Source organism: Daphnia magna, linkage group LG4 (genome assembly GCF_020631705.1).
Source record: "Daphnia magna isolate NIES linkage group LG4, ASM2063170v1.1, whole genome shotgun sequence".
NCBI lineage: Eukaryota > Metazoa > Arthropoda > Branchiopoda > Diplostraca > Daphniidae > Daphnia > Daphnia magna.
In genome coordinates this window covers 9,505,300-9,527,513 of record NC_059185.1, presented here as the reverse complement: position 1 = coordinate 9,527,513, position 22,214 = coordinate 9,505,300, and the positions used below count along the sequence as shown (strand labels likewise).

Genomic DNA, 22,214 nt, shown 5'->3' with positions numbered 1-22,214 from the left:
ATAATAACGAGCCATTTAGTGTACAGTTTGCTGTCCCAAATTAGCGTCATGGAAGTTTATGTAAAAAAATTATAAGAAATGCAATTGCAGATTAGATGAATATTGTTAGCTGGCTTTGGTTATGAATTCTTCCGATTGATAAAGGGTTTTTAAGCGCACCCGGCGATGTCAATATTACTTGGAACAATTTTAGTTTTAAATTATTTTGGTGAAGTAACAATGTGTGGCAAAAAAAAATTAGAAATCCTTATGGTTAATAAAAAGTTATTTAATATTATTATATTCTATCACTATTCAGATTTGAACCAACTACTGCAGAATTCATAGACCAATGCTCTACCACTATGCCACTGCCATACGCCCTTAATTTATGTACAACTTATCCATATTTACGTAGTCTGCTGTCCAGATTTAGCGTCATGGGTGCTTATGGAAAAAAGAGATCGAGATCAATCACCAATTAGATTAATATTTTTGAACTGCAGTAGTAACACACTTTACCGCCTTGTAAAGATACACTTTAGGAACATGGTTACTTTGATACTGACTAGGACATAGTAAATTTTAGGTGATTTTTTTCGGTTCATAACTTGGGACATTACGGCATACTTGCGGCAATTTCTATGCTATTTTCTCGAAAATTCCAGGCACGTTTATTTTTTTTGTTTTTTACCATGATATGATGGCCTATTGGCTACTTAAAGAGAACAGTATGATATAAATTTATAAAAAATTAATATTTTGTGGTTGACATGAGTTTCGATTGCAAGTACACAGGCCTGTACAGATGAAGTCTCGTTTTGACAGCTCTTTGTTTTGGTTTTTTAAATCATAAATTTCGCAATATTTTCCTATTGCACCCCGTTTGGTGTCTTAAGCAAATCGATTCAGAATTAAAAACTGAATCGAATGAATGAATTAGTTTTCAAAAATATGATTGTCCCAAATTAGAAAAAGTGTCCCACGAATTAGGGTTTTTGTCCCAAATTAGCAGATCGGCTTTACACGCATTCTCCATAAGGAAGACTGTTTGCCCAAACGCTGTCCCAATTCGCTCTTTTACCCTACATGTTGAAAATGATTTGAAGCGAAAACTTCCCGTGAATAAACGACACCAAGCTGTATTGTGTTATAACAATGTCGCCAAAGCAACAAGGCAGGAATGCATTTACTTCCACTCGATCCTCATTAAATTAGAGCGATCACCTACAGAAAAAGATGTCATAATCTAATTATGACTATTTTTCTGTTAGAAAAAAAAAAAGACAAAAGTGGTGAAATAGGAGGGGATCTTTTCATCTCTGGAACGAACTAGATTTTGAAATGTTTCACTTTCGGGAATCATGCATCATCAGTCTTCAACACATATATAGGTTGACGCCCCGAAGACCTAAGATAAGTACTCCCTCGAAGGAAAACTAGTTTTATTGGCGTAACGGAATAGGGAATGACAGTTGGAATTCAGCCCAGACTTTTGCAACATTGTCTTTGCTAGATAAGAAATATTAAAAAGACTTTCTCATAGTCGTTATTAATGACGACTCCCAGTCCCAGATGGTCTCGGAGCCTTGATCTGCTGGACAAATGACAATTGAGGGCAAACCGAGATATTTTTCCCCGCTTAGTTAGTAAGAGCACAAACAGATGCGATAAATCAAAGTCCAATACACTTTATTGAGTTAAATAGTACCATCCAAGACGTCCGAACCTTGAAATCATCCCAATTCATGACAATAGTAGAATTAACTAGATGCTTGAACAGTCGCCCACTCGCAATCAAACCAGTCATCATCAAACTTCCAGGAAAATACAACAAGTGTATTACCTTTTGAAGTGTAAACTTTGTTGGCGATTGGTGGATAAGCAATAACATTGGCTCCGGCATCCCGCCCGTCGTAAAACTGATAACAAAGCAACGTGTCGATTAATAATAAATAACATTCATCTAAAGACTCATAGACACGAAACAACGAAAGGTTCTTTCAAACGAATGGAAAAGCAACTCACTCTCAGTGAACTTAGTACAGTTGTGAGTTTGACGACCGAGCATGAAATTCGTATCAACTGATCAGTGCGTGCTGCGGTAATGGTAAAGGGACAAAATCTAGGCCCATCCATTCCTGCATCGTCTAATGGTTGGATGGTTCCATTGAGAGATTTTGCTCTCTTATAAAAACAAACTGAAAATAACAAAAGTAGGCATGCATTTCAGTCTAGGGTATTAACTTTGTGTTAATTGCAATTACGTCGGTATGTAGGTGTTGTGGTCGTCTTCCACGTGCAGTCAAACCGACATCGTTTGTTGTCGAAGCTATCAGCTTGTATGAACATTTTATTTCCTTTTGAAGTATAATTCCTGTCTATGATTGGCCGGGTAGAAATCAAGCCGGCCTCGTTCATCCAGCCCCTTTCCTCGTGGAACTATGATAAAGTTATTTTAACGATTATTGTGATTATTTAACTGTCTCACTTTCAATCCGCATCCGCTGGCGAGGCTAACGACAGAGCAAGATATTTGAACGTGTTGATCAAGAGGTACGACGATCGAGAACGTGCAAAATCTGTGCGATTCTTCTGCTAAATCCATGGACTGGATGGCTCCATTAATGGTTTTTGCCTCGATGTCACGACAAACTGGAAGTGAAAAGTGATTTCAGGTTACATAACAACCAAGAAGGTCTAAAAAATCAATAGTTACGTTTATGGATGGGATAGGAATCGGTGGTCTTCCACTTGCAATTAAACCAATCAGCATCTTTGACGATTTGAGAATAGACGGCCATTGTATTGCTCTTTGATGTGTACACTCGGTTGATGACAGGTTGTTTAGCGATGTCTCCGTCTTTCTCTCTGAACTATCACCAACATAAATTGTAATCGAAAAATTAAGCGAATATGATCAATGAAGAACTAGGAGAAATAAGGGAACTCACTTCCAAATAACTTCCGCTGCTAGTGAGGTTGATAACCGAGCATGATATTTGAATACGCTGGCCATGAAGTGCGATGACGGTAACGGTATGTCCGGTTTGTAACTTTAGATGTTTCCTGGAATCTAAATAGGGTTGAATGGTACCGTAGGACATTGCCCGACCATTACGGCCGACTGGACAAACGATTGCCAACCTTATTAAGATGAAGATAAAGAGACATAGTTGGAAGATGTACCGTAGGAAAGTACGTAATCACTTCTACGAGGAGAAAGCTGCCACTCTGTTGTTGGCAGAACCTGTGGGTTGTAGAACCCTTGCGGCGTTGGCGGGTAGCTACCCGTTTCCAGGTTACCACCACCACTACTCCAACTAAGCAAAATAATTTTGAATTTTGAATATTTTATTGTAAATATTAATGTAAAGGTTAAGGTTTCAGCGAATGGTGATGCGACAATGATCTTACCCAGGTACGTGAGTAACGAGCAATGGCTTGACGTAACCGTTGGTGGGCGTCTGGCTGTCGGTAAACGGCGTGTAGTATTTGCCGAACGCCTGGTCTTTCGGTATGTCAGGATACAGATAGATTAGGTGTTTCAAGTCCGAAACACGATCGGCCAGCGTGCGGATGGCAAAATCCTTGCTCGTGAAGGGTTGTAGCATAAAAACTTCACTTGAATCTGTCACGGAAGAATGCGAAACTAGTGTTAAGGGTGTTGGTAGACTGTCAAGGTATTTGTACGAAGATTACCTCCAACCCACGCAATGGTGACGCCCCCAGCTCAGAATCGGAGAAGCGCAGCATGAACGTACCCCGTAGACACTGTTTCAATAAGTCTTCTGTTTGCTTTCGGCCGATAAAACCAACGATGGTGCTGCAAAACAAACAATCGATTCTCTAGTTTCCCAACGAAGTGCATTTTAAACTCAAGAAATTATTTACTTATCCATCCATGGCGCACGTAGGTGCTCCCTAGTGAGCTTCATCAGGGCGTAGAACCATTCCCAAAAGGTAAAGTTGCTTTCGTACAGTGGCTCTTTGCAAAACTGAGACCATGTAAGCATTAAATTGCCTGCTTCGGGGCCAACCAGAGGCAACTGCAGGTTCGGGTTGCGGAAAGCCTTCGAGGCTAAGAATCGCTGGTTGCTTTCCGTCAGAGCACGACCGGTGGCCGAACGAAATTTAGTTGAGAGCGTCTCCGCAACCTGAGACCAGGGCACCTTTTCCGGCACGACAAACGGCGTACGGCCGGGTTCGGCGAATGCATTGTCCCAGGTAACTGTCGCCCAAGCATGAGGCTCTTGGTTGCCGTGCACGATAACTACCACGGGCAAGGATAAAGTCCAGACCTAGAGCAAATTGAAATAGTTAAACTCTGATCAAAACGATTTTTATTTTAACAAGAAGTAAATACCTGGAATACCAATTCTCCGCCGCCTACCGAAAACTTGGATTGAAAGAGGAGAGAAAACTTTTCATCCATCACCGATTCGGTGCCTTTCTTTTCGGCACGCTTGATCTTTCTCAGTTGCATGTTTCTGTTGTCAGGTAAGATACAGAATTCCATATTTAGAAGGTGAAATTTTATCCTAAAAGAAGTTTCATATAACTACCTGAATGAGACAGAGAGTTGACGTGAAGCTTTTTGGTATTCCATCGTGCCCGTGTTATTGAGAATCTCCCCCGATGCCTCTCCTTTGGCCATTTTTTAAATTAGTATGCAAGGAAAAACGAATATCAAGACCAACTTCCACCCAATTTTGAATTTTCGAGTCGATCAAGAAAGTTCGTCAATATATTGCCGGGAATAGCTTTGATCGTTTCCTCTCGGCTAGCAAACAATCTTCGGCAGAGTAAGCCCATAGCATCACCGGCTGCCTCGATGGCACCTTTATGTCGGCAACGTAGAAGAATTTGGTATACTATTTGGGCACATTCTTCAACCTGACGCACTCGGTCTTCTTTGGTCAGTCCTTCATCGTTTAGCAACAAGATGGCAACTTGAACGGCCAAATTACCCGATTCCTGAGCACAGAAATAAAGTTTAGTGGCGAATATGATGAGAGTACCATCCCATCATATCTGTCACAAGGTAGACAATCAATAATTCCAAATAAGAAGCAGATCTTGGGAATAGTTTCAATGATCTGTGAAGACTGAATTGTCAAATGCTCGACTGTCACAGGATTGTTTTGGATGAATACTTTTGTCAGCCAGTTTATCTTCCCAGCCACTATGGCAAGGTCTATAGTTGGCTTTGTATTACTAATCAGAGCTTCAGTTATAGGCAAGAGATCAGGGGGCTCCGTCAGCTTGTAGTTTCGCCTTCTGGATATTTGTATTGTTGTAAGAAGGGCCTAAGTAACCAAACAATAAATTATAAAGACCAAATTAAAAAAACAACAGTTACAGGAACACTCACCCTAATAGTACCATAGAAAACCTCTGATTGCACATCATGTGAAAGAGCTTTTGCCACAGCTGTGTGGTGATTGAAATTCTCTTGGTAATCCAGGTTTGGATCCATTTCTTGTAGTTTAAATTATTTCTGAGATAACCAAAATGCTGTGAAGTAAAAACTTTTCTTTAACTACTCGCGATTGGCCATATATGCACCTTCGCGCATTCGACAATTGTCACTTACGGTCGCTTAGAAATCTCATGTACAAAAATCAAAACAATGAAAAAAAAATGTTTGTCTGTCTAACAGTGTTGCCGGTAAAAGAATGACTTTGCATATTCCGCGTGTAAAAATGATGTGTCACGAATTCACGAACTCATGAAAAAGCAAAAGCTTACTAGACGTAAGTACGTAGCAATAAATCTAAAGAAAGGCAGTTCATTTTATATGCCATATGAAAAAGAAAAGAAGCTGTGACAACGCATAGATATGAAATCAAACAAGTGACAACTATTGATAACAGCAACTCCATCTCGTTCAGGGGCCTGAACGCAATATATAAATCTATGTATATAAATCTAGCACAATTACTGCGTAAAAATACTGAACAATAAGCGATTCATTTCTATACAACCATAACAACAACGCATAGGTTGGTTTAGTCAGATACTTTGATTCTACACTCGGAATTCTGAGGTAATGCCAATTTGCCAGAGGGCCGGTGCCATGGAAGAATGGCTATAAGCGGATGAAATGTCCCCTCAATAAATCTTTCGAAATCATCACTCTTTACCTTTTTTCAAAAATGGATTCCCGAGCACCGGTTGGTTATGTTTGGCGATACATATTGCAACGAGTTTGGCAAGATACACTGAGCGCTATGCGTAAAGTTTGGCTAAAAGTCTGGCGTCAAGTTCCGCAAACTGCTGACTCCTCTCCCGCAGTACGTAATAGATGGGATACGCAATCAATAACCTACTCGGATTGCGAAGCATTTTTCGAAGCAGTAAGCAAAGGCTCGATAAAGAAATTAAACAAAATGTTCTTCAAGACGAACGGACCAAAAGTGACGGCTGAATTAGCAAAATCATACAACGAACATGGAGAAACACCTCTACTAATGGCCACTCGTCAAGGAAAAAAGAGCATGGTCCAATTTTTATTACAACAATTGCAAGTACCTGTTAGTCAGCATGGGCGATTTATGTGGAACGGTGTTGAATATCCGCAAGTTCCACCATTATTCGCAGCTATTCTTTGCGGGCAGACACATATAATCATCCAACTGATTGCGGCTGAGATACAATCTGGACAAACATCGAGTTCGATTAGTTCCATCGTCTATAGCACCAACGACCGACATCAAAAGATAAACATATTGAAACTATTGGGAGCTACTTACCTGTGCTTTTGCAACATACACGGAACACGAGAGCTCGGGCTGGTCTGCTGGGAAAAAGCCATTAATCTTCGTAATGCGACCACTGACGGATGGCAGGTCATACCCAAACCTGAGGTCCCGTTTTCGTCTGACAATGCTCGTAAAGCTATGGGCTTTACATTTGAATTTACCACACAAGAACAACTGGAGCAAATCAACGCATCAGACCTTCAGCTCTTTACTCAGAGCGTTTTGGTTAGCCAGCGAATTATGCACAGCATCAGTCCCGGAGCCAATCTGTTTAGTCTTTCACACCTCTGCCAATATGTTAGCATGTGTTATAACAAAGAAGAGCAGTACGACCGTGTGATCTGCATTGGCTTGTTCTTTCTTGAGTATTTTCAACAACATCAATGGGAGGATTTCGAGGCTAGTGACATTGCCAGCAGCGTACTTGATTACATGACGAATAGTTTCAAAAATTGCGTGACAGACCACCGGACAATCGAGAAGAATTTACATTTGCCAATCTAATGATTGCTTTCGAGTTTGCTAGTGACTATGTTACTGGTCTACAAGATAGCGAACGTAGATTACGCACATCGTACGATATAGCACGCAACATCTTGAAGATGGTCTTGTTAATTGTTGAGATGCTTCCACAGTTAGATGCTCACGAAAGTCACCAATTCAAACGTTGTCTCTACCGTTTCCTTCGTAACGACCGTAGATGGGGTTTGGATTGCCAAAATTTCTTGCACATGATTTGCCGTTGTGAAGATCCATTGCAATATTTAAGCAGACCTCCTAATTGTGCCTATGAAAGCGATGAAGATGATAGCGAAGATGATGATGATGATAGCGACAACGATGATTATAGCGACGACGATGATGATAGCGACGACGATGATGATAGCGACTCTTGTTCATGTGTTAGTGATGATGGCGAAACTGATGGATCTGTTAGCGGATGTTCTTCGTGTGGCTACCACGTTGATAATGGCGGTCCTAACGACAACGATGATGATTTTGACGTGGTTCGTTTTGAAGATGATTTCTTGAACCTTGACGTGAACCTTGAAGATGGAATAATAGAAGAGGTTGAAGATGATTTCTTGAACCTTGACGTGAACCTTCTTGAAGATGGAATAATAGAAGAGGAGCAAGTTTTGGAAACACCCTCTAAGGAGTTGCAGATTGCCGTAATTAGGTTGTTCTTGGAACTTGGAGCTGATCCTAATGCAACGGATGCTGACGGATTAACACCTCTACATTGGCTGAGCATGTATTCTAAGGATTTTGGCCAAGCTCAGGTGGTCATGGAACATGGAGGCCATATTGATCAAGCTGATTACAACAGGCAAACACCTCTGATGCACTTTAGGCAATGGCACAGGCAAACACCTCTGATGCACTTTAGGCAATGGCACAGAGTATTTGACAGAATGCCCGATCCTCGCCTTCAAGCTTTGCTTCACACCGTTTTGCCACTAAGTTGTTTGGCAGCACAAGTCCTGCGCCAAAATCAAATTCTATTTGACGTGAAGGAGATTCCAGCTACTTTGCATTCATTTGTTCGCCGTCATTAAACACTGGATAATTTGAAATTCCAACATTAATTTCGAATACTTTTTTCTGTCTTTCCTTTTTGATGATCGTATAATTTTCACTGTTCTGTCAGCTGATTACACAAAATTTCTTTAACATTTTTCTAACTGTGTTGCCATACTTAATTATTTTGATAGTGACTCTTAAATTGCGAAAACAACAAATCTTTGGATTTTGGAACGGAAATGCCAACAAGTAAGATGTTTTGCATTTTACATCAACGCCATCTAGAGTTTCCGCATAGAACCCAAAATAACTTACCCGGGTTGCCCCATTATGGCCTCTATATTTTACGTTGAATGTTGAGAAAGTACAATACTTGATTTAGTGGTTGAATTGTGCTAATCTATGATAGCTGAATTCCAATTTGAGGCATAACATCCTAGAATATCAACTACTAGCAGCACGAAACGCTAAACATTTGTAGGTAAAACAGTCGTAGCTCGTAGGATCAGCCTGTAGTGTTGAAAGCAAGAAAACACGGAATAATAGCTACCACACACTAACGCATGCGAGAAAAGTATTTGAAATTGTTAGAACAATACAGCTCATTTTTTACTTTTTGCAGATTGTCGCGAAATTTTTCCGGAAGTAACCGAAAGTAGACAATATCTCCGGAAAAAATTATCCTATCCTATCCTAATCCTCGAGTAGGATTTTCGTGATCCTTATCAAATTTGGGGTTGGACTGACGTGTTTTCAGCCAAAAGTCGGATTTGATCAAAATCGCGATTTTCCACGAACATGGTTCAGGAAAATTTGCGATTTTTGACGATTTTCGGGTATTTTGAGCTGATACATGGAGTCAACCCCAAATTTGACGAGGATCACGAAAATGCGAATTTTTTTCTGACAGACCAACAAATAAGGACTTATTAGGCATTTTAAAACCGGAAGTAAAACCGGAAATAGAAATTTTGGAAATCCAAAAAATGAGCTTTATTCTCCTTTAAATTGTTAACGAGAATTGCCTAGTTGCAAAGATAGACCGATATAAATAAATGTCAACGGGATTCTAAACAGTTCTGAAAGTACAGGCTACAGTTTGGTTTACGACCTACGTACGCTAAGATTGCGCATTAAAGAAAAACCTGAAATCTAACAATAAGAACACCTTAATTGTTATAAATAAAAAACTTTTCCATTGAACTTGGGAAATACTTAATAATAAATGAAAATCTGCAGCCAAAATGTTACAGAACTTATAAAAACATGGGGTCCTCTAGCATCTGGCGAGAGTGCTGTGGAACTTCGAAAGTTCGGGGCTTCGGGCATAACAAGCTGGTCTGTCTGCTACTGAATTGTTGGGTTTACGTTAATGGAATGTTAAAATGAAAAGAGTTTTATATTTAATAAAGAAAATAGAAGAGAAAATAAATATTTCTGCTGCGAGTCCGCATATCTTGCTGATCTTCGAAACTGACATTCGGCTTGGAAGCTTCCATAGTAAATATTAATTTATTATGAAACGAAGTTTTCAGCGTTCTTAACTAAAGATTTTTCGTGCAAAACGCTTTCAGAATTCCAACATATAGGTGAACATATAGGTGAAGTGACGTAATATGGCGTCGCATGTCAGAAGCAAGTTGACTTTAAGAATTACCATCTGTATGGTGTGGATTTTATTACGACCAAGTGCAACATGCTAGGGCTACGCAAGACTGTCTGGTTTGCACAGGCAGTACACTGCAGACTAGTATGAAATCCTGTGCTTCACAGTTTGTAATTCTGTATCTCAACTAACAATTTGTTTTACTACTAGGAAAACTGAACCATTAACTGCAAATGAGTCTGTGCATCTTAAGAAGAAAAAGTTATCTTTCTATTTTCTGTGCATCATAAGAAGAAAAAGTAATCTTTCTATTATCTGTGCATTGTAAGAAGAAAAAGTTATCTTTCTATTAGGTTGACTTACAAATGCTGAATTACATAAGCTGACCAGCTGGAAATGTTTTATCTGCTCAACCTACGGTAAAAACTAAATCCTCACAGTCACACCACCTACTCCATACACTTGACTGTGTGACACCAATACTTTAAACCAGTTGAATTGAATAGTAGTTGAATGAACAGAACGACTTATCAATACTTGAACGGAATAAAAAAAAAAAAAAAAAAACGGCAATTGCACTAAACCCATATTGACACGTCCAGGTTTGTGAACTTCACTACCTTTCGCCATTTCAGCTTTTACTATGTATTGATAGATGCAGAACACTGTTTACAGAATAAAGAGCCAAACCCAGAATGAAAAAGTAATTATTATTATTATTAATTTTTTGTAACCCTCTATCAGGAAAATGAATTACAAATAAACTAGACCAGGAACGACTTTCACCAAACCTTTGATCACATATTTCAGGAAGAAATCAATAATTATTAATCTTAATTGGCGTAATATCGGATAAAAAAACAAACTGGATTAAAAAAGAAAGACAAGAAAACAATTGACGTAAGGCTTATTTTTTGGCAACGGATTCGACAATGTTGTGTAGGTGGCCGAGATGCTCCATTTTCAATTCGGCGGGAATTCCATCCCATTCCGAACCTTCGATCTGTCTGATGGCATACAACAAAGACTTGTCGGGGGTAAGCTCGACCGGGACCGTCTGATTACCTGATATAATGTTAACCATCTGTAACAAACTTTCCAGTATTCCACCGGGTTGGGTATCGGCTCGTAATTTTTGCCTCGTCAGTTGAGCAAGGCGTTCAGGTATCATCGTCGTCCAACCTTCTCGAACGCGGCCACCGAAAATGTCATCACCTTTCATTCGCGCCACAATGGCTTTCAGCAAACCAAAGGCGTGACGAACTTCCAATTTCAAATGTCTGTTGAGGGCGCCTACGGTGGCGTTCGATATGTGGCGTTCTGTCAAAACTTCTGCCTGCACCAATTCCTCCAATACTTCGGAGATGTAGTTCTTCCGCACCTTGCTAACGACTAGTGGTTCGGTATTTGAATGAAGATGCGTGATGACAGAAATGAGGACCGATCTAGCCTCGGCCAAACAGCGATTTTTTTCCTGCAATTTCATAGAAACATGACGAAACATGAAACACTTTCTTTTTAAATGTAGTTCCTGTGATTACGTACCAAATCAGCTAGGATGAGTTCCTGGAGTTGAGGAGGTATCGTAGATGGCTGCCAAGGGATAGAACGCCTCTCCAGACTCACAAGAAAATTTCCCGATTCCACATCGTCTTTGAACAAAAATTCTGGGATGACATCAAGAGACAACTCTTCCGCTATGGTACTACCAGCCGGTCCTAAAATGGCCGCCATTGCAAATGACTCAGCTAGCTTGAGAGTGGACCGGTCGATGACATGATCCCGAATAAAATTATCGACCTCTTCGGTTGAAACGTGGGCGTATAGTGATTCATCGAAGTCAGTTAAAGCTGCAGCGCTTGAACATGAGAGTCGGACGCGTCCTGAGCCTACTCGACAAAGCGGCTGAATGAAGTCCGTGAGGGCGATGGATGAAGCAGCTTCCACAGCGTGACTCAATAGTTGGCAACTGAACGTAGTCTCCGGCAGTTCACTGCCGGCCAAAATCAGAATAAGGGGTGCTGCTTGATCAAGTATTGTTTTGGGTCTAACGCTGACATCAACTTGTTAAGTAATCCAAGAACCAAGTTGGTTGTAAAGTAATCCAAGAACGTTTTCTTCTCCGCGTTCTGTAGCTGACTGAATCGATCCCATAACTGTTTGAAACCCTCAAACAGATCCATCACATGTTCCCTGGTCGCTACAGGGCGCCCGCGATCTAATAGGACTACTTTCTGCAAAACGACATCCGTGATTTTTTCCAAACCCTGGGCGATGGTCATACGGTTTGCTTCCTCTAGAGTTATTTCTCCTGCCAAAACAGTGCGAACGAGAGCGACAAAACGTAAAGCTTCGCCAAGGTATTGCAACGCATTCAATTTGCGCATCCAATTTTCATCATCCAGTAACAAATTCAGGAAAGGCAGAGTTTTGCGCAGCTGACCGTTCCTGGCCAGTTCTAGTTGTAAGGTTTGTCGATCAGCAAAGACTCTTCTTGCATAGGCCCAATGCGATGTTTCGTTGTGCAGGAAGGATTGCCTAAATGCCTTCGATGCCGCATCTGATTGCCCTGCGATCTGATCGAGCTCTTCCGCTAGGTTTACTTGTTGGGCCAGCAGTCTTGTTAGACCATTTTCGAAAGTCTCTCTTGCCTGTGTTCCGTTAGCAAAATCGGCCGCGTGTGTAAGAAATGAACGGTCCTGAGATGCGAGTAATTTGTGGAGTAACAAATGGCCAATGCGGAACTTGTCCGTCATTGTCAATTGTGGTCTAGATGCCACTAATAGCTGGCAGAGTAGGTCTAGATGGACGATTATATGATTCGACAGGAGCTGAATTAATGATTGACGATTTTCAACACGCTGACGTTCGGCAAGTGGAAGCGTCAGCAGTAGATGAGCAATGGCGTGTTGTTCTGTTCGTGGATTTAAAGCAGCATTCATCAGTGCCAACGAATTCAGCAGGAGTGCAAATCGGGTGACGACCGGTGAACAGTTTCTCGCAGCAAAAGTTGGAGTACGGGTGGCAGCTCGAGTTACGTGAATCCCAGTCGGTGGCTGAAAGTCTCTAGCGGTTGCTCGTCGAACTCCAGCTCGTGGATGGTGAGCGGCTTGACTAAGGGCCACGCGACAATTGATGCAAATGGATGCTGGCGTGGGATTTCCACAGTTCCCGACACAATTCAATGTTCCACAGTTACAAACAAACCAGCGCATCGCCTCCAATGTAAAGCTGGGCAAATAAGGATGATTGTCAATGCCCGGAAGAAGATATTGCGACGTAGCAACCAGATTGGTAGCCATTTCTCTTAGCAAGCGGAAATGTTTGGTTTGGAAGATATCATACGCGTGATACGCGAGTCGAGCGATGAAAGGAGCCCAATCGGGTTGGATTTCGCGTAGTGCAGGATAATGCTCGAATGCCCCAGTGCCAAAACGATCTCCATCCAACAAGCGCTCTTGGAATACATTGGCTGTAGTGGCAGCAGGTTGTAGATCGAAACCTAGCGAGAGCGGAGATAAAGTCTTGATGAAACTGTTAACAACCTTGTGGTGATTTAGTTCTTCAGCTATTCTTGGATTGCGGAACATTCGGCTCAGTCGTGTTTGGTCTCCTTCATCAGAGTAGAAACGCAAGATGAAGAACAGCAAAGAATCCGTGAGGGCTTGGTCATTCTGGTTTTTCCGCCAACCAGACCATTCTGCGATAACATCCCCTATTCCATTTTCAACTTCAGCTATTTGCTTTCGAATGTTAGCTAGTCGTTGAATGCGATCAACCGTCCAATCTCTTGTCATGGCAGCTTCAATCAAATCAAAACCTGGTTCGGCGTCCTGGTTGTTCCGGATATCTTGGTCGGCACACGCGAGTAAGGCACGTAACAAATTGTGGGCATTAACATTAAATTCGCCAGACGGCCGGTTGCATCGAATGGTTAAGAGAAGGTCATCCATAACTTTTTTGCCAGAACGAGTTGACAAAACCGTGCGTACGATAACGGTCATGAAACGCCATGAGACTCGCAGACGGGAATCGGAACTTAAAAGATACTGCAGAAAATCTTGGATATCACGCGGATTGTTTTTTCGCTGTTGGATGAACAACTCAGCGACACGCTCAAAGAAAAACATGAATTTTTGGTGATCTTCGAAGAGGGAATTTATCTCTTTTTCGTTTGGTGATCTCAAATGAGTAACAGGATGGGTCTGGTCATCTTCCGTTTCTTCAATTGTGGTAAGCGGGCTTGCGCAACTTGAACAATGTCCGTCGATATCTTTTCCAGCTACGTTATCTTCTCGTAATACGATCGAATTGGTGGTAGGACACTCTCCTAGGATTTTTGAAAGCTCTTCGGGAGAACTACAGGACGACGTGCTCTTTAGCAAGGCGTACAAGTCAGCTTGTCGGACAAATCGTCTTCCTTGGCCATCACTAGCCAGCCTTGGTCGGATGACAGATGTAATGACTAAATCTGTCAGGCTATCAAATAGTCTGTGAGGTGCAGAAACCTGTAGTTCTGGAAGTCTGATGTCCGAATCTGGATCAAAGACCAAGATACGTTTCGTGATTCTCAAACCAAGCCAAAGCTGTGGCAAATCTTTCACGCAATCCAGTAGGTTTGTAAGCGCCGAACTTAACTAAAATAAAAAAAATAAACATTTTAATTAGAGCAGCACAGATTAAAAGATTACTAATAAATACTTCAATCGAAGAAATTGATTGCATGAATTTTTTATGGGACTTCATAACGTCGGCTGAAGCCAATGTTTCTAAGGATAGCCGAGCTGCTGTTTCGGTAAAAAATTTCCAATTGCGCATCCTGCCCGTAGCCTCGCTCCAGAAGTCAATCTTATCAGCCGTGGCAAAAGAGGCAATGCTAGCCAGCTCAAGGGCTGCAATTACATCTGCTTCACAATGCTCCCAATCAAGGAAAAACATGGCTGGTTCTTCAAACAGATTGTCAACAAGATAACTCATCTTCGACAGCGGCACTTTTCGCAAGCAACGGTGCAAATGTGGTGGAATTCGAAGCAAAAACCAATCAAGAAAGTATGCCTTGAATACAACAAAAATAAGAATAAAGAATGTTGTAGTTTTCTGGCGAAACAAAAGGCTTTCGTTTAGTTGCATACATACCTCTTTTATCTCTTGCGAATTTTCATCTTCGTTTTTGGCGATACGCTCTAAGAGCCATCGAAGCGGTCCATTGAGACGTGGTTCTGTGCGTTGGGCGTAATTCATGTTGAAAGATGCTAGCAATCGACCAAATGGTTGAGTGCAGGATCGAAATCCAACAGGAATTTGAGGGGGAGTGTCGGAAGAGTTGAGCGACATCAAACGGTCGGGATAATTCGCGATAACAAAGTCACACCATAACATGGAGGAGGGCAGATCAGTAATACGCCAAATATCACTGATAAGTAAAAAGTGTGCAAGAGGGTTGCTAATTTTGTGCTTGAAAACACCCCAGAGGCCCTCCGTTAGCGAAGAAGAAGAATCAAAACTTGGATCGCTCACTGCATCGACTACATTCCAGGTTATCCCGCTGTCATTCAGTTGGGCCAGCAAACATTCTAATAAAAAAAAAAGCATGTTAAATAAAACATTTTCTTAAAATGGGCAAAGTCCAATTTACCTTTCATCAATTTTATCAAGGTTTTGTTGTTTGGCAGTCCTAATGCTATTCGGACCCCGCTGTAAAATTGTCCCAAGCTGGCCCGTAATGTGGCTAGACTTGTCTGCAAAACTGGGCCGAGCATTTCGAGTAATAACGACTTGAAGGATTCAGTTGACATTTCCACAATAAAACTCGACAAAGTTTGGTCGGAAGGCGATTTGACGAATTTGCCTAGCGAGATCCGATGGTGGTCTAATTGGCCGCCAGGGACGACTTCATCTACGAAACAATAATCCCAACAATCACCAAAGGAAAACACCCAGTGCATGCTCACAGGCCGAGGATCGACGTGCACAACGAAAATGACACGGCATTTGTTCTTTTCAAACCGCTGCTCTATTTCGTATTTAGCAAGCTGGAATTGTTCTATCGGCCCAGTCACTGCGTCATACTGGACAACGAGGCAGAAGTCCGGATCAGCCAAATCTTGATCGTTAATCGATTCCAGAAGCTTGACGAGTTCAAGTTCAGTAAGGATGTCAAAAAGCTGGATGGTGGAACGGCGGTAAGGGGAAGAAACAGCAAACGCAATTTCCAAATGACGGAGTGTGTTCGTCACAATAACTATTCGATTTGATTTGACATTGAGTAAAGCGTCATCTATGCTTTCCAAAACAAAGTTTTGGCGGTAACGCCGACACACGTCCAGCAATTCCGTGTCGATGCTAGAATCCCTTTCTAATTTGATCATAGACATTGGGTTGGTCGCTCTCATCCAGATCGTGGTGGCACTGTGTTGATCTTCATCTTGATCTTCTTGAAATTCCATTGGCATGCCTCTATCTTGTAAATAAAGAGCCAATGCGGCGAAAGACTCTTCATGATATCCGTAGATAAATTTTTGTCGTTTGATTGTCTCCGCAACAGCTAACCAGAGAGAATGTGACTCGATAGCTTTTAGACAAAACATCCCGACGTCATCTAGGAGGTGAGACGGCCTTAGTTCATGCTTTTCAAATCGAGACAAGATGGCTGGCGACATCAGCTCTCGATTGAGTGCAACGTCTGTGTCCTGGAGGGCGATGATTCGAAACGGGCCGTTTGGAAGTGCTATAGCTCGAATGGATGGACCAAGAGCTATCTGCGTCATTGTAACCTCTCCTTGGGCCCAATACTGTTGATTCAGCACCATGTAGAGAGATTCAAAAAGCTGGTCAGCGTGGCACAGAATCAGAACGCCACCTGATCGAATAGCTTGTTCCACTTGACGTAATTTTCTTGTCACGGCTGTAACTTGCAAATCGCCTGGAAAGCAGGAACCAAACAGAACATTCCAGTTCGTTCCATCGTCCAATTTACTTTTAACATTGCGATTGAGTAATTGCAGACCAATCAGCGATCGGTTAAGAATCATTAAATGTCTGGCGATATGAATCGATAGCGGTTTTGAAGAATCTTGAATGTTTGCCACAATCAGATCGAGTGGTGATGTAACTGGAATGAAAGCCGGATTCATTTCGAGGTTATTGGCCATGCTGCTTCTTACCAATTTCCTAGCTTTTTCATGGCCGCCAAAGTTACGAACAGCTGACTGTATCAATATGTATCGAGAAACGCGAATGTCACGCAAATCTCCCATCAGCGTGAACGAATCGAAAACGGAGCAGACGAAATTCTTGACACAGAAAAAGAAATCTCTCATGGAGAAAAAATGACCTCCACCAATATCTTCTTTTTTGTCAAGTTCTTGATATGTACTGACAACACTTTCTAGGCTTTCAGTTAGCGTGTTAAGGATGCGTTTTCTTTCCGATTCTTTCGCGAATTTACTGATCAAAGAGTCGGCTAGTTGTTCCGCTGATCTCAACAGATCTTTCTTGTCCGCTTGCGTGCGCAAAATCAAGATTCCTCGGTTCACCTGGGCAGCATCCACTACCCAATTGCTGAGGGCAACCACCGAGTATGGTGACTGTTGTTTTTCGCCGGATGTCAAAACAGATTGTCGTTCTAATTCAGCATGCAGCACTTTAATCGGTTTTTCCGGCGACATATCAGCCAAACCGAGTTCATCCAGCACGACCATGGCTAACATGGTCTTTGGATCTACACTGAGCCGCTGTGCCGATTCAAACAGGGCTTTGAATCCAGAAGACGTCGACATCGGTGAGCACTGAAAATAGAGCTCCGTAATGGCAGGCAAATCTCCTAATTCGTGTCGGAGTGTGTGATTGCCCGGCGAAAGTACTAGTTTCAGGATTTCGACCGACAACGACTTCGATGATCCAGGACGTCCGACGATAATCAGAAATATTCCTAGTTTTGTACAAGAAATTGGTATTTTAGGAGCACAAGAAATTAAACCAAAAAATTAGTTTTTACCGTTTAGGACGCAAACATACAACGCGAAAAGATTTTCGCAAAGTGCATCGTTCAACGCAATGGCCCCCGAGCCAATTGAGGCCCCATGAGCCTGCTCATAAAGCATTTTGGCAATGATTCTTGAAACTTCAGCCATATTCTTCGAAGCTGATTGTTCCTTTCCGAAGACATTTCCCAAAAACGTTTTTCGGTTACGGAATCGGAAGGCATAGACGAGGTAAATGGTCAAGTCGGCTGCTACCGCCACGTCTTTCTTTGAAATTTTTTGGCCAGCTGGTGCTTGACAAAACCAATGGAAAAGTTGGACAGCTCGAGTGGCATCTCGAAGTGACACCGCTGACTCTGGGTCGACACTTAGCGCTCTTGCAATCCGATGACTCTTCTGAACAAGGGAAACAAACCATTTGACGCAGTTGGCAGCAAAGTTTGATCTAGGCAACCCATGTTGGCAGATTTCTTCAATATAGGTGTTTTCGGCCTCGTCGCAAAGACGACCAAAGTCGTAGATGTGATCGTAGAACGCGACCGGTAATTCGTTGACTCGATACACCAAATCACGTGCGTCGGACCGGGTACCACTGCTTTCACTTGGAGTACTTTGGTCAAAGCGAAAAGCCAGCCCGACAGCGGCTTCCTTATCTGCCTCGTGCAAATGTCGGTAAGGATTAGCAGCAGCCATTAGATGTAAATTTTCTGGTAATAGTGTCCCATGGCAATGGCGGTCAAGCATAAGTTCTTTGAAGAACGCGATGACGGGTGGATCTGCGGTGTTCATTTCGTCGAAGAAGAGGAATACCTGGGCTTCAGGGTTTCTCGCGATGATTTTCATGGAAGAGTCGATCATAGCCTCCACGTCTTGAATAGATGTTCCGCTATTTACATTACACACTTCAAACGTGTGATTGAGTAAGGTCTGAATCAGGAAGCGGAATAGAGCGCTTTTACCAACGCCAGCTTCTCCGAAAGCTACGACTGGTAGACCACAGCGGATACGATAAAGGGCAAACATCATTTTCGTGATATTGTCACCGGTCAGCACATACCTAGAAAAAGTTGAATTCAAACTGTGATCTTATTTGGAAAAATGCAAAATAACAATCAACAAACCCCTGATCTTGTCCAACTAATTCTTTTAAACGAAGATTTGCTGCAGTGTTTTTGGAATGGCTGTCCAGCTGATATACTTTTACGGCACTTGTTGCAGTTCCATCCAAGAGCAAAAGCGATCACATCGCATTCAGAATAACTTCAGCGCCCTCGCGGCTCTCCATTAAATTTCGGAATCCACGCAACTCTTGAAAATGGAGACACTGCTGTTGAAGAGTGGGGAGCAAGCTAGCATGGAACATGCTTTTTAAGGCGTTTGCATCGCGTCCCACTACATTCATACCAGTGATAAATCCATCCTCATTCAGTCCCAGCAGGAACATGGCTCTTTGACGATTCGTCCAGTCCATCTCGGCGAGCTTCTTTCCTTGATTGACCATAGACCAGCACCGGTTGATGCTATCGTTAGCCACTTTGAGCAATAGATTGAAAACATTCAGTTTGAAGACCCGAGCTAAATCGTCACGCTCAAACAGATACACAGCTGAGCCATTAAACCACATGCTGGTTATCATGGCGCAAATGTGACGATAAAGGAAGGAGGCCATGGCATTTAAGGCACTGAAAGTGGGAGTATTTCGATTTTCTGCATGTTGAAAGGAATCCACTAGGAGATCGAAGGTAGAATCTTCCGGCAAAGGATCGATCATGAGGGTTTCGGGAAGAGAACAAATATCATCCCACATGCGTAACCCTTCCTGTCCTGCCTGCTTAAGTTGTAGGAATTTTCCGGTCGCCACAAGAGCGTTGGAGCGGTTGATCGTCACTGGTTGTCCAAGAACACGTGGCATTGCAGCTAAATCGTAGCTGAAAAAGGATTTGTTGCATTCACATACAATGTGTTTTCCTAGATAAGCTATGACTGGGAATTCATTCACTCCAAATGGGGAAGCAAATTCAATGGCTATACTGGTTTGGGGAGAGATCATCCAATATCCTAGCTTGGCCTTTTTGGGATCGAAGAGTGCTCCATGCACCAACAAAGAGAGCAAAATGTCATTAAACTCAAAAGAAACAGAATGAGCGACATCTAGATGAAGATATGCAGCACTTTTTCTCGACTGACTTGAGAGGTTTTCAATTTTTTCAAACTGGCCAAAAGTTCGTCAACGGAGCCAGTTCGCACACATATGCGATAATAATCGGGGCTACGCATTTGATCTGTAGCTTTTTGCATCGCTTGTTGGCTCTTGCCGCAACCAGATAATTTTGAAGTGAAGAAATGCAGGTTGGCCGCATTCGGTAGAAGACTAGCAAAACAATGGCGTAGTTGATCTGCTGTAAAATTAACTTCTAGTAGACGATCAGAAACGACGCCGAGCCGGGCACCAAGTGATTTTGTGGCATGGACACGATGGTGGTGCTGGGCCAACAGCAAAAGTTTTGCGCGGCGCTCTGGTAAGACACGATCGACACCTTCACGGACGGCACAGGCGCACGCTACCGTAAGTCTCTCGACGTGAAGGATAATAAAAAAATCTTCTTCTGCCTTAGCAACAGACCAAAGCTTCATAAATCGCTCGACTTCTGGCTTGTCTGTGTTGGTCGTTACGAAAAGAATTCGACTGGGCTCTATTGGTTGATTTGTAAGCGAAATAAACGCCGCCAAAGAACTTCCTACAAGAAGATCTCGCGGGACGTTGAGAATGACGACTGCTTTGTCGATAAAGTGAGATTTCAACGTTCGACCATATGAAACGAGAAATGATGGAAGGGCAAGTTCAGGACTTTTCTGGTGAAAAATGGCTTCGATAAGTTGATGAAGATGTCGAAGAATTTTGAATAGCTGAGCAACAGAAAGCCAATCCTCTTCACCGCCAATACGGGGAGTTCGCTGAATAAGCTGGTTAACTAGTGTGTCTATTTTTGACGCCCCAGAAGGTAGCCGAATCTTTAAAATTGATTTGACGTCATCGCTTTCGTTTCTGCCGATCAAATCTGCTAGCTGAATAAGGTAACCCCGCGAAAAGAGTGATAGGAAAGGCATTTCTTCTATTTCTTTCCACTGATCGGTCCACTTCTCTAACTGATCTTGCATCCCTTTGATTTCCGTTTCCAAATCAGCTAGATCAATAAAAATGATCTCCCGGAAGGTGAAGGTAATGCAGCCGGACGCATAAAGATGACGAAATACTTCAGATAGCTTCTCGATTAGCCCGACGTTCCGTCTAGTGCGACCTATCAATTCTCCGCTGTCGCCTCCATCATCCACCGCAGCCATATCAAGCAGCTGGAAGGCTTGTTTCAGTTCTTCCATTGAAAGCGAGCCGGTCGGTTCCAGGCGAATTTCGATTGAGTAGGATTCATTTTTGGGGTCAATGACAACTTGGCGAAGTTTGGCCAGTTTTTCTTTGGCGTCTTCAGAGGGCGAAATGATACTGGCGCGGACAGCGGCTTGAATTTCAGGAAGCATATTTGCCAACCATTTGCAATCGATTGGTTGGACACGGCCACAAATGCGCTGGGCAAAGCGTTCTTCTGAGACCCGGACAACTTTTAATAAATCTTGGTACGTCTTAAACTCATTTTGGAGGAAAGGAGCGATCCGGGTTCGCAACGTCTGAAGTTGGCCTGTGAAGCGAAAGGGTAGTATTGTTAGATACAAACATATGGAACACACTAGTTTAAAAAATTACCATAGGCCACGAGCAAAGTTCCTTGTAAAATCTTCCCCATGGCTTCCATATCTTTTTCGGTTTTTTCTCTCAACCATTCTATTAGTGGGGAACGATTTTCATCAGTCACCAGAGAACTGATAAACTGCATCGCATTGCGTGTTTCAGGTCGCTCTGGGTCGATATTAAGGTCTTCATTCACAACTCTAAGAATTCCTGTTTCTGCAATTTGAGCCAATGTTATTGTATCCCAGTTCTTGAGCAAATTGGTTTTAACGAAATTGTGCAGCGCATCTATTGGGCCCCTTTCAAGGATAGTGAAGAATCGGAGTGCCGCTACGAATGGACCGATAAGGTGGCGCAACTTCTGAAGGTTTTTGAAATTTCGATATGCTGTTGCAACACCTTCAACACTGTGAATTTGCAGATGTACTTTCGAAAGAACATCGAAAGAACCCCCCCTCCCCGGCTAAAGATGATGCAACACCGTTGCAGAGACGGTAACGAAAACAAGAAATGGGGTTTGACATCGCCCTGAATGTGCTAATTCCTTCATTTCTTTGATTCTAATGTACATGGCATTTTCAAAACAAGCATTGACAAGAAAAAGAAAAAACGCTAAC

The 22,214-nt window shown here is 42.4% G+C and overlaps 4 protein-coding genes and 1 long non-coding RNA gene across 7 annotated transcripts; 2 read left to right on the top strand and 3 right to left on the bottom strand.

The window, feature by feature from the left end:
- Positions 1-1,654: 1,654 nt before the first annotated feature.
- Positions 1,655-3,805, bottom strand: LOC116919740. 2 transcript variants are annotated; one of them, XM_045171917.1, is made up of 9 exons: positions 3,682-3,805; positions 3,397-3,631; positions 3,169-3,302; positions 2,934-3,106; positions 2,699-2,855; positions 2,471-2,634; positions 2,247-2,421; positions 2,008-2,180; positions 1,655-1,901 (listed from the first exon to the last, which is right to left on the bottom strand). In XM_045171917.1, the coding sequence occupies exons 2-9, from the start codon at positions 3,591-3,593 to the stop codon at positions 1,743-1,745; spliced, it is 1,332 nt and encodes a 443-aa protein (XP_045027852.1). In that variant the 5' UTR covers positions 3,594-3,631; positions 3,682-3,805; the 3' UTR covers positions 1,655-1,742. The 2 variants fall into 2 exon arrangements, with proteins under 2 accessions (XP_045027852.1, XP_045027851.1); XM_045171916.1 differs by having other exon boundaries at positions 3,397-3,610.
- Positions 3,806-4,544: 739 nt separating this feature from the next.
- LOC123471051 lies at positions 4,545-5,496 on the bottom strand. The gene is made up of 2 exons (XM_045171922.1): positions 5,354-5,496; positions 4,545-5,288 (listed from the first exon to the last, which is right to left on the bottom strand). The coding sequence occupies exons 1-2, from the start codon at positions 5,456-5,458 to the stop codon at positions 4,914-4,916; spliced, it is 480 nt and encodes a 159-aa protein (XP_045027857.1). The 5' UTR covers positions 5,459-5,496; the 3' UTR covers positions 4,545-4,913.
- Positions 5,497-6,137: 641 nt separating this feature from the next.
- On the top strand, positions 6,138-8,311 carry LOC123471397. Its single transcript, XM_045172632.1, has 2 exons — positions 6,138-7,108; positions 7,207-8,311. The coding sequence occupies exons 1-2, from the start codon at positions 6,138-6,140 to the stop codon at positions 8,300-8,302; spliced, it is 2,067 nt and encodes a 688-aa protein (XP_045028567.1). The 3' UTR covers positions 8,303-8,311.
- A 1,313-nt stretch (positions 8,312-9,624) lies between these two features.
- On the top strand, positions 9,625-10,569 carry LOC116920835. Of its 2 annotated transcripts, XR_004392891.2 has the most exons (4): positions 9,625-9,767; positions 9,842-10,017; positions 10,084-10,172; positions 10,227-10,569. It is a non-coding gene; the product is annotated as an uncharacterized LOC116920835 (long non-coding RNA). The 2 variants fall into 2 exon arrangements; XR_004392890.2 differs by having other exon boundaries at positions 10,084-10,569.
- Positions 10,506-21,927, bottom strand: LOC123471047. Its single transcript, XM_045171912.1, is given in 10 exon segments — positions 10,506-11,347; positions 11,419-11,958; positions 11,961-14,510; positions 14,575-14,928; positions 15,010-15,446; positions 15,509-17,803; positions 17,870-18,912; positions 18,977-20,049; positions 20,052-21,547; positions 21,613-21,927. Coding segments are annotated over 10 exon segments (10,485 nt in total). The 5' UTR covers positions 21,743-21,927; the 3' UTR covers positions 10,506-10,780.
- Between the last annotated feature and the right edge of the window lie 287 nt (positions 21,928-22,214).

Excerpts from the sequence above, each read along its gene's own strand:
- LOC116919740 (XM_045171917.1), bottom strand. The coding sequence starts at position 3,593 with ATGCTACAACCCTTCACGAGCAAGGATTTTGCCATCCGCACGCTGGCC. Across the intron at positions 2,422-2,470 it reads CCAGCGGATGCGGATTGAAA|TTCCACGAGGAAAGGGGCTG; the intron begins GTGAGACAGTTA and ends ACTTTATCATAG. Across the intron at positions 2,181-2,246 it reads CACAACACCTACATACCGAC|TTTGTTTTTATAAGAGAGCA; the intron begins GTAATTGCAATT and ends TGTTATTTTCAG.
- LOC123471397 (XM_045172632.1), top strand. The coding sequence starts at position 6,138 with ATGGATTCCCGAGCACCGGTTGGTTATGTTTGGCGATACATATTGCAA. Across the intron at positions 7,109-7,206 it reads ATTGGCTTGTTCTTTCTTGA|ACCACCGGACAATCGAGAAG; the intron begins GTATTTTCAACA and ends ATTGCGTGACAG.
- LOC123471051 (XM_045171922.1), bottom strand. The coding sequence starts at position 5,458 with ATGGATCCAAACCTGGATTACCAAGAGAATTTCAATCACCACACAGCT. Across the intron at positions 5,289-5,353 it reads TTTTCTATGGTACTATTAGG|GCCCTTCTTACAACAATACA; the intron begins GTGAGTGTTCCT and ends TTGGTTACTTAG.